General features: G+C 32.7%; 1 protein-coding gene across 1 annotated transcript in view; it reads left to right on the forward strand.

The window, feature by feature from the left end:
• The window catches only part of LOC121114288 (uncharacterized), a 39,638-nt gene extending 29,265 nt beyond the window's left edge, over window positions 1-10,373 (forward strand). The window contains exons 8-12 of the mRNA XM_040708209.2: window positions 3,063-3,141; window positions 3,212-3,415; window positions 5,756-5,998; window positions 8,954-9,122; window positions 9,861-10,373. Of these exons, the coding sequence (XP_040564143.1) occupies window positions 3,063-3,141; window positions 3,212-3,415; window positions 5,756-5,998; window positions 8,954-9,122; window positions 9,861-10,175 (1,010 nt within the window). The 3' untranslated portion in view covers window positions 10,176-10,373. The remainder of the gene's footprint in view (window positions 1-3,062; window positions 3,142-3,211; window positions 3,416-5,755; window positions 5,999-8,953; window positions 9,123-9,860) is intronic.
• The last annotated feature ends 429 nt before the right edge of the window (window positions 10,374-10,802 follow it).

Consider the following 10,802-nt stretch of genomic DNA (forward strand, 5'->3'; position numbering starts at 1 on the left):
GACATATACTCCTTCAAAAATGAAATATAAACTATACTCAGTACTCATGCATTGAAAAAGTTTATTTTCCTAAAAAATAAATTAAAAAATAAGATGTTATAAAAATCCTTTAATTATGTAGATGATTTCTTTTACCTTTACACTACTTTTTCTCTGGATTTTATTAATTTCATAAGAAAAATACGTAAATTAGCATTAAATTTTAAAGGAATAAACATATTTGAGTACCACATTTGCGATTCCAAACTCAATTACTACATCTTTAAGGAGATTTTTACTGAAGTTATGACGTCTACCTACGTCATATATTCACAGACAAACACCCTCCAGGCGAGGGGTTCTCAACCTTTTGCAACTGAACTTTTGATTGTCAAACACTTACATCAACTCACTCAAACTTCTGTTACATAAAAACTGCGCGTACAAACTGGCTGAAACTTTGTTGAGAAACTGTCAATAGATGCTAGGTAAATGTGACTTGTTTTTATTTACAAGTGCTGTCATTTTCACGTTCAGGTTGCAAACTTTTCAGACCACCCTCGTATATTATACAAATTATTATGAAGACTAAAAAAAGCTAATCAGTGTAAGTGGGGTGGGCTAACCGTTTAAGAGGTTTCATTTTTGGGTATTATTGTATTTTTATTTATTGGTCTTAACAAAGTTTTAGCCCAAAAATAAAACACATCTATGTTCATCTCTGAATATTCAGAATTTCTCCATTGTTCAAAACCTCTGACCTAGAAGGATTCTTCGGTAATCCGGGGTATTTTAATCATAAACCTTTGCATTAAAATAATGTTATGCGAGTAGATTAATTTTAGTAGATTAACGCTTAGTGGACCAACAAGAAATTAGTTTGTGCACATCTCTACAGGTTAGACCTTGTGCATATTAATGTAAAAATACTGAACTCCAAGGTAACATAAATGCCTAACTAATATCGGTGTTCAAATTAAAGCTGTCCAATTACATCTTTGAGGCCAAAGAGCTTGAATTGTGAGTTTATTTGGTTCCGAGTCCACATAATGATGATTTTGAGCTCATAAAATAATGGACCGAGTATTACAACTAAGAAAATAAGTATATTTAGATGCTGATTTCTTATTTTTTCTTCTTAAGACTCGTTTTTATGGAAAACATAATTTAAAATTTGATAAATTTGGCCGACTAGGATCGGTTTCACTTTAATTGTATCGCCCAACCTTTTTTGAAGAAAATAAACCAAAAGGTGGGCCAAATTCAATTGATAGTTAGCCAATTCTTTCCAACTATAGACTTATCCTTCAATAATTGTAAGAAATTCTTCGCAGATTTAAAAGTGGTAATTCAATCAATCAACGTTCAGAACACTGATTAGGAAAAAAACAGAAACATGATTCAAAATAAATTTAAAAAAGGTCTTTGTGAATATTGTCAAAAATACAGTGATTATAAATTTAAAATAAGTCTTTGTTGGTCTGAGCAAAATGCTCTTATTCATTCCCATTAGGAACATTCTAACGTATTAGGGAGCAAGGAACTTTATAGCTTATGGTGACTTTGTTAGCAGATATGTCGTCCCTCAATGATATAATTATCTTGATTTTTACGCTTACTGTAATTTGGCCAATATTAACATAATTTATTGTACAATTTTTGGTTTCTTTTCGGATTAAAGATTGACTAATAGTCATGTTCAGATTTACAAATCCTTATTTAAAAAATAAAAATTAACTCATTATGAAAGGAATTTCGGATCCTGTATTTTGAAATTTTGCTTTGATTTAGCTCCCTCTCGATTATCGTACCTCTTCAAAATATTTTATGCGCCCTTACGCGGACCGAAAATGAATATATACTCTTTTTTAATATTAGCTTTTTATTTATTTTTTCTGATTTGGCGCCCTCTAACTTTGACGCTATAATAGATAGTCATATAATGCACCCTATGCCCCTCTGCCGCTCCACCACCGTTCGCTTCTGAACAAGGGCTAATTTGATTTCAACTTATGAACGTTCAAAACACTCATTTGAAGAAGATAAGAAAAATATCGACAGCTTACCTAAAAATACATTTAGTAGTTGCGTTATGTTTCGTTCGGGAATTTCTTGAACTAATTCGGGGCAACTATGGTTGGGATTGGTCTCGTGGTAAAATTCCACCTATATATATACATAAATAGTTGGTCTTGATCAGGTCTTATCTCATTTTTAAAAAAATTTTGGACAAAGAAATATCGGTCCAGAATGGCCTAAAAAAATAACTCATGTCTGAGCCGAAAATAATTCGATCTTGGACCTCTAGTTAGTAGGATAACGTCGTGGAAAATCACTAACACAAAAATTTACATTGTATTATGTTGTCAGCTGCCTATGGTTTTGCTTATTTCCCCCTAGCCATTGTTCTAATCGTTAATTGGTTGAATTTGAATAAGCTCTGGCTCAGTTGAAAACAATTTGATACAATTATTTGAGTAACAATTCAATAGTTTTGAAGAATTGGCCAACTCCCAACTGATATTGAGCCTTTTTAATCCTTGAAAAGGGAACACAAGAATATAAAGTGTATTTTTTGCTTCTTTTCCCCTAATCAGTGTTCTGAAAGTTGATTGGTTGATTTGGAATGAGCTCTTGTTAAGTTGTGATCACTTCTCAAAATTATTTCATAATGTTTCTATAGTTGGTAAGAATTGTCATAGATTTGGCTAACTACCACTAGGACATGAACAAACTTAAAATATATGTATCTGTGAGATGGTGTGATAGTCTGTAGCTTGCTCTTTAAACTAGTTATTTAAAATAAATGTTGCTTCCAGCGCCCTCTTTGAGTTACATAAACTTATAGTGAATAATATTAATTATCATTCAGTGTGCTATATTTTATTTTGTTGCAAGACGACACCGCTCTCTGACGTAAAAAACGCTCATGCTCCATTCATTTTTGTGTCTTTTTCTCTGTTTCTTTTCGTATGAGAAGTTGTGTGATATAATAATGGTAAAAACATGATATAGACCTTAATTTGAAATGACATTTAGTCACTTAGCTAATTATTTATAGATTCTTATTTTGTGTCTTACAGGTTGCATTACATATTTTTTTACAATGTCTACGTTTGGATGGATGAGTGCAATGAGTTACAACATTATGACCAAATTTCGGTAAGTGTAAGAACTGCCCACATAAACCCTGATCTAAACATAAATTCTGAATCCCTCCAATCATTTATAGAGTAAGAACAATTCTGCCACGTGGAGAAGAGGGGATTCGTTTCTTCTCTTATGCAGCATATAGCTTCGGTGTTTCTTTGATTCTACTAGGGTTTGTTTTAATTTTCCAAAGCAAGAGTGGTTCATCATGGTATCGACCTGGAATAGGGGAGGAGTCATGTTGGTTCACAAGTTGCTCGTCAGGACTTACAATATTCCTTTATATGTAAGAGATTCATTTGAAATATTATAATGATTCCTAAATTAAATTTTTTGGGTATGTAACATATATAACACATACATCTCTCAACCTTTCCCTAAAAAAGGAAAAAAAAGAAGAGCCAATTACCTCATTCTTCCCAACAGTTAGTCTATAAAATAAAAGCATAGTCGCAGTTTAGCAATATACATTCAGCATAGATTTTAGGTATAATGTGATACATGAAAACGAGGCGTTTCAGGGGACAAGGGCATAAAGAGAAGATATAATAGAGGTTTATACAATATACCCTAAAGTGTGAGATCGAATTTACGTAGCAATCTATGGCATAAAGTAATTCAAACTTGAAATCTTTACTTAAAAAAAAAAAGAAGTATATTAAACTATTTTGGTTCTTTACATTAGTTCAGTCTGGACCGGTTTCAATGTGAAAAATATAGGGTGGTCTTGATCTATTTCATTTGATATTTGGTCTAGACCAATTCTGTAGATGTATTTTTGATGGTTTTAGTTGTGTTTCAAAGTTGTAAGGATTGTCCTATTAATGTTATATGAAGTTAAATGTGTTTTATAAATCATATTCGTACTGCACATAAATCAGGAGTGGGGAGGAAGTCGACCCAGGATTTGAAAATGATTAAATTTCAGTCTACGGTCTGAGATACCTGTCTCGACCAAAATATCGACCCAAATCAGTCTAGACAAATCCCTTAAGCTCGAATCAAAACCCCTCAACACTAATAGTTATGCATATGAAATTAATGTAAATAGTCACATAAATAGTACGACTTTGACTAGGGTTGTAAATCTTAAGCATATTCGGTATTTAATACAAGAAACCAAAAATTAAATAAGTAACCCAGATAAATTTGAAAAAAATCTTTGGGAGGAGAGCAGCTTAGCTGTTATGAGGTTCCAGGCCCCTCCCCAATAACTAAACTGGGATTGTGCTACTGTAGATTAAATATTGATGACGTCGAAATGTGTTTCAAAATTGTGAGTATTAGCGCATTAAAATCCTATGAAATTGAATTTGTTGCATAAAGCGTGTCCCAGGGAATTGCGAATGAAAATTTGGAAAGTTTGAATTGAACTACTAAATAATCTACCAATTTTTTTAGTAATTTCAACTGGTGGAGATATAAAAACAAAAAAAACCTCGAAATTCCAATTTCTTTATCGGACATTGGAGATAAACGAAAAAAGACACCGTAAGTCAGGGTTTCTAGACGTGGGGATGGGTTATCATGTAACCCGTATCGTTCCCTACTCCAAGTGTCTCCTTACTAAGATGAAAGAGCTGAAGGACGATATCAACAGCTTTCAGAGAAAGCCTGGAAGCCGCATAGCCAAAAAACCAAATGTGGTGTAACGATAAACTTGGCGAATTTCTGGGCCTGGGCAATATGACATCCGTCCTCACCAGACTGTAACCCTCCGTCTAAGGGATCTGGGGCGCCATCGGGACGCAGTCTTGTGCAGCCTCCGATTTGGATGACCTAAAGGCTACCGCGGAGAAGGTGTGGGCTAACGTGTCAGAGGAGTACATGCAGAAGAAGTACAAAGCCTAGGATAGAGACCATGGTGGAGGCCAAGGGAGGCTACTTTGGGATTTAATTGTTTATATAAGATCAAATCAATATATAAAGTGTTGCTATTTGTACTTTTTGAGAACCTTGATAAAGTTGAGCGACTTCTTTTTAGTCGCAACTTGAACACGATTGTTTTATTTTCTAATGCAGTTATCAGTATTATTTAATTCTTGAGAATGGAACTTTTAAGTATGAAGTAATAATTAGTGTATGTGCTCATGAATGAAGAAAATTAACAATGAGGGTTTGCTCGGGAGTTGTTGTACTTGAAGTAGAATTAAGGATCCATGTCGAAGTAATTTCGATATATATCGTTGCTAGAAACAGATTATGATTTGTTTTTATTTACTTCATCTCATATCTACTCGCAACTAATCTAATGGAAAGTCTTGACTGATCTCCTCCCAAACATTCTGCACGTTCATTTTCGTTTTTTTAAACATACGGCTGGTCATATTTTTTGAATGTATACTCATAACTCTCCAACGAACCCTCAGTGCACTGCTACTTTATCAGTTTACTGAACTACACTGACATAATCTAAAATACTAATGGTTGATGCTTATAATTACAAGTCCTTAGAGATCATAAAATAAAAGTACGTCTTGTTACTTTAAGAGTAAATAGGTAGGCCAATAAGTTTGTTTTAACTTACTTGTTTGTAATACACACTAGTTAGTACAATGAATACATAAATAATAACACAAATACTCCCATACCAACTAATATAAATCATATTCTGTGTTTTTTTCAGACCTATTGCCATATTTCTTGTCTTCAACATGATCATGTTTACATTTTCTGCCGTAAAGCTCCAGCAATTGAGTAAGAAAATTCAAGGTACAGCCAAGCAACCTGTGGAAGAGCCGGAAGAGAGTTCTGCCTCAGGTGGAAGGATATCAAATATGAGAGCCTCTGTTCGTGCAGCATTGAATCGTCAATTCTCAAGAACATCCTCTTGTAAACAGAGAAAAACATATATGGCGAATAAAGAAATGTAAGATTAAAGTGTGGCAAGGGAGGAGGGGTTAGAATTTCCACCTCACATGAGTGTAAAATAACGTTTTAACTCTCTCTCTCTCGTGTGTGTGTTCTTTATTTAGACCAGATACTCTGAGGTTTGCTATTTGGCACCACTTAAAGTCTCAGAATACAGTGATGTAGCTCAATGCACAACTCGCTCTGGAGAAATTATTCTCTTTAACTTAATATGGACAGTTAATGAAGTTCTTAGCTTATAGAAAATATACGGTGCCTTACTGATCATGGCGTCAATTTTAGCGTTTTTACTGGTTGCCAGTAAGTTAATCCTTCCAAGTTTATTACCGTGTCGATCTTCAATGAGCTCTATAATACCCATGTAGGTATAGCTGAACGCATTCCCACATGATGTAATCTGTCGTTTCAGGCATTTCCTTGCAGAAAAAGCATACATTCCTTTCGTCTTTGAAAAACTTGTCAGAGACTTCAAGTGTGCCTGTTAGTAAATGATATTTAGATCATTTTTCAGGAACAGTTAGGAATTTAATTCTTGTATGATGTAATATTTATACAATCTGCTGGGCTTCGTTGGGATATATTTCGTATTTTTAAATAATTTTGGAAGGGCAGAAGAGAAGGAGTTTTGGAACAGTTCCTTAGGAAGGCCTTTGAAATTGATAAAATTGTCAACCTGAAAGGCACAATGTATCTTTGGAGATTCACATAAGAGCTGAAGATAGGCGTTTAGAGGCAATTTCATTGAGCAAGGACTTAGACGATATGACATCCCTTGCAATATCGGTTCATATGGTTGTTATGTTCTTTTTATTTAAAATTTCCCTCATCGGCATCTCCCATTTGAATGAAAGTTCATATTTCTCTAGAATGCATATCGATCGATAACAAAAACTTTTTGTTCGAGCTAAAAATCTTGACAATATTTTTGAGAGATCTTACTGTGGGTTATCTAAAAAACCACTACTTTCCCGTATCAAAATATGATTAAGATATTCCTCCCAGAAATGTTCCCTGTACTAAGGTTTAGAAATCCAGATGCTATTGAGAGACTCCCAAAAATTTAACAAATTGAGAATGCCTAAGCCTCCATAAACGATTATAGATTCTATTTTTGGAGATATTTTGTTTTTTATAAAATTCAAAAAATATGTATTTAACATTTTCAAGAATGTTAACATTAAAAATGGACTTACGCGAAGTAGATGCACTGCAGTTGGTATTATATATATATATTCTATGGCCTGATTTTATCCCACATGTTCAAACTTAGATATATATATATATATGTTGTGTACTAGTTGCTGTTTGTTCATCTTAAAATGTATTATTTAATTACAATATTGTTCACTCCAATTACCAACTATTCATTGATGCATTCATTTATTTTTGATATATTAAAATTGCATCATTATTATGTATTTATTAGTAATTTAACTCTTGGCATTTGAAATTTAAAAAATCCCCTTCTCATGAAGAAATCAAAAACGATATAGTAACATAGCTTATTTGCTGTCGACTTAAAGCTATGAATGTGGGTGTCATATAACAATACCCAGATATAAAAAGAAACTAAGATCGTAGTTTTCTTTTTTTTATATTAAAAAAAAATAAAATTGCAAAGAGTTTACTTAAGTTATTTGATACTTTTTGAATGATGGATTATAATTGCCTGTCATTGCTTTGTTTTATGAAATATTGCATTGAATATAAAGCATTCATCAAAATGCTAATTTCTTTATTTTTAAGATATGTGATTTCAGAGTTGAATTGAGCTACAGATCGAAAATTTCGTGTCTGAGCTGGTTTTACAGTCAACAATAAAAATTTATTTTAAAATGTGACAAGAGTTTGAAATTTTTACGATTGCATTAAGGAGCTGGCCCCCTGCCTCTCCAACAAACTATACCATGGGATTTGAGGTATCCTTACACTTTTTTAAAATACCCTAAAATATCTTTCTTTACATATAATTGATTGCTTAATACTACTAACTAGATGTGGATATTTCTGGGTAACAATGTTTGAAGAGTGGCATTTGCATCATCTAGGTCAGTGGTCCCCATCCCCTGGTCCGTGGATCAATCAGTACCGGGAATAAATTAATTTGTTATATCTCGGACGATAATAAGGGGGATTTACTGCTTCAACTCCAGCTGGTAGCGGAAAAATAAAATATAAAGTATAAATGCAAATTACAAAATATAATTAATTTAATTGATTATTTTTGTGTTTATAATTTTTAATTGAATCATCGGATTTCACGGGCAATCAGCTACATTTGCTCACCGCGCTCTTTTGTTATTTGTATTCCCTCTATTAAAGTCCCAGTCTAAGTCGAAGGGTCTTTTATTTGGAAATGACAGTATTCTCCTCACTTGCCCGACAAAATTTAACCCAACTTGTGAAATTAGTAAGAAACAGGCCCCAGATGGTACCATCTAGTTGCAAAGAAACATACACAGGGCTCCTATTGATTTAGCGTTACAGACAGTCTTGGATGTTATAGTAGCGTTACATTGTTCGAGCAATGTTCTAATAAAGTTTTTATTTCTTCATGTCAAAATAGTGTTGTAATGTTTGAGTAATCTGCTAATAAATTTCAATATGAGTACACAATCGATTCACGTCACATCAACCCCTTTCCCCAGTCCATAGTACATTTGTCAAACTTTGACCGGTGCCCAGTTAGAAAAAGGTTGGAGACCACTCACCTAGGTGATGTCATTGTTTTCCTTTTAAATTCTAAAAAGTGAAATAAGACATAATTTCCTTGTCCAGAAATTCGAAATATAATATTTTTTCACGTCAAATAATTGAATGTATTGTAGAGTATTATTTGGGGGACCCCTGACTAAGAGAGATTAACTTCGAGAAAAGGTGCACATCAAGTATGTGAGAGGTGGAAATTCAGGTTGCAATTTTTATTATTACTTATTACACTATCATTCCTTAGATTTCTTACATATTTGAAATTGTTTTGTGCCATGGGTCAAAATTGGACATTGGAAGTCATGGCCTGGTTTTTCACATCCTCAGAGGATTCTTTGGGCTGGATTCAGTATTTACTTAACTTTCTCAACATGCTACAAGGCCTTGTCATGTTCTTTGTCTTTGTATTCAAGGTAAGTAATATCTAGGGATGTGGAAATGGTTGAAATCCCTGTAGGCGTAAATTATATGTTTGTAACCTGCACCAGCAAGCAAGGAAAACTATACTTGCCTTTCTGATAAAACATATCATTTCTCCAAAAACTAAGAAAATGTTTAATAAGTAGCAATATCATGTTTGACCTTGTTTTAGAAGACAAAAAACAAACAAAAACTTTTTACAATATTTATCAAATGACGTTATTTATTTAGAAAAAAATGGTTTATTTTATTTTTAAACTGAATCTTTAAAAAGGGATTCTTGGCTTTTAAAAAAAAAATTCATATAGTTTTTTTAGAAAACGAATATTTCATTCTGTTTCTAAAATGTCAATTTAAAAAAAAAGGGAAAAAGGTCGACCCCTATCCTGTATGAAGTAATTTTCTACAATCTTGGCGTATTATTGAGGTCTACAAGGTTTTAAGTTGACATTCCCTCCCCCTCCTTAACGAGGATATACTTTCTTTAGGCCTTACCACCTACCTCCTTTTTTTTGCAGGGTTATTATTTTTTATTAGAATAGGGCAATATAGTTTATTGTGATTTCTTCTAAGATATATTTTATATTAACCATTTTTTATAACATTCTCTCAGGCGTGGTTTTTACACCCATCGCAATTTTCACATCTCTATAAATATCTACGAATAAAGTTCATGAAGGAACAATTTCATATCTAATATTAATGAACTATAAATTATTTTTTTTACACAGCCATCTACATTTAAACAATTACGTAAGTATTTTGAATTTTGCCGCTGCAAAAAGAGTGGCAAAAAAGGAAATTTAGAGAGACACCTCTCAAATAATGGTGGAATGAGTGATTCATGGGGAGGTTATGATAACCCAGAGAAAAGACTCACTCATACTTCATTAATATTAAAATCAACGGATGCTGTTGAGCTGGATACCAGCGTTTGCGACATGAGTGAAGTCGCTGTTAGTTCTAACAGCAAAAAGGGAGAGGAAAATGCCTTGCTCAACGAATTAGAAACAGTTAAAGAAGATGATGAAGTCTATAGTTGTTAATAATGTGTACTTAAGCTTTTGCTCAGGACAATACTTAGATATCTTTGAATTAAATATATTTATTATCTAGATATTTTTATTAATGAATAAATTAAAATATTATGTTAAAAAGTATGTATAATTTTCGAGATTAATGCATTTTGATATGTCAAATCAAGGAATACTCACATTTCATATAAATAAATTTAATTAATTTAATTATTTCTCTATTATTATTTCTTGATCGTGATAATGGAGTCAAGTTAAGGATACGTTCCTGCAAGGTACTAGAGATTGATGCTAATTAGTAGTATTTTGTGCTTGTGAAAATAAAAGAAACCAAAAATCAACTTGATAACCCTATCAATTCAGGGGTTGTCCATAGGAGTATATATATATGTCACAGTAGAGATTGAAATCCAGTACAATCGTTGATTCTCGTAGTAGAGATTACAATCCTATTCTCTCATAGGGCAAATTATAATTTTACTGAGGGAGATAGGAGCATTGAATATTTTAAGAGGTTGCGTGTTTTCGAAAATATGACGCCTTGTCATACCTTCTTATTTTCCTATTATATAATTTTAAAAATAGAAAATCGTTTAGGTCTAGAATTTTAACAGAAATAAGCTAAATATAAATTAAATC

This window comes from Lepeophtheirus salmonis, chromosome 3 (genome assembly GCF_016086655.4).
Source record: "Lepeophtheirus salmonis chromosome 3, UVic_Lsal_1.4, whole genome shotgun sequence".
Taxonomy (NCBI): domain Eukaryota; kingdom Metazoa; phylum Arthropoda; class Copepoda; order Siphonostomatoida; family Caligidae; genus Lepeophtheirus; species Lepeophtheirus salmonis.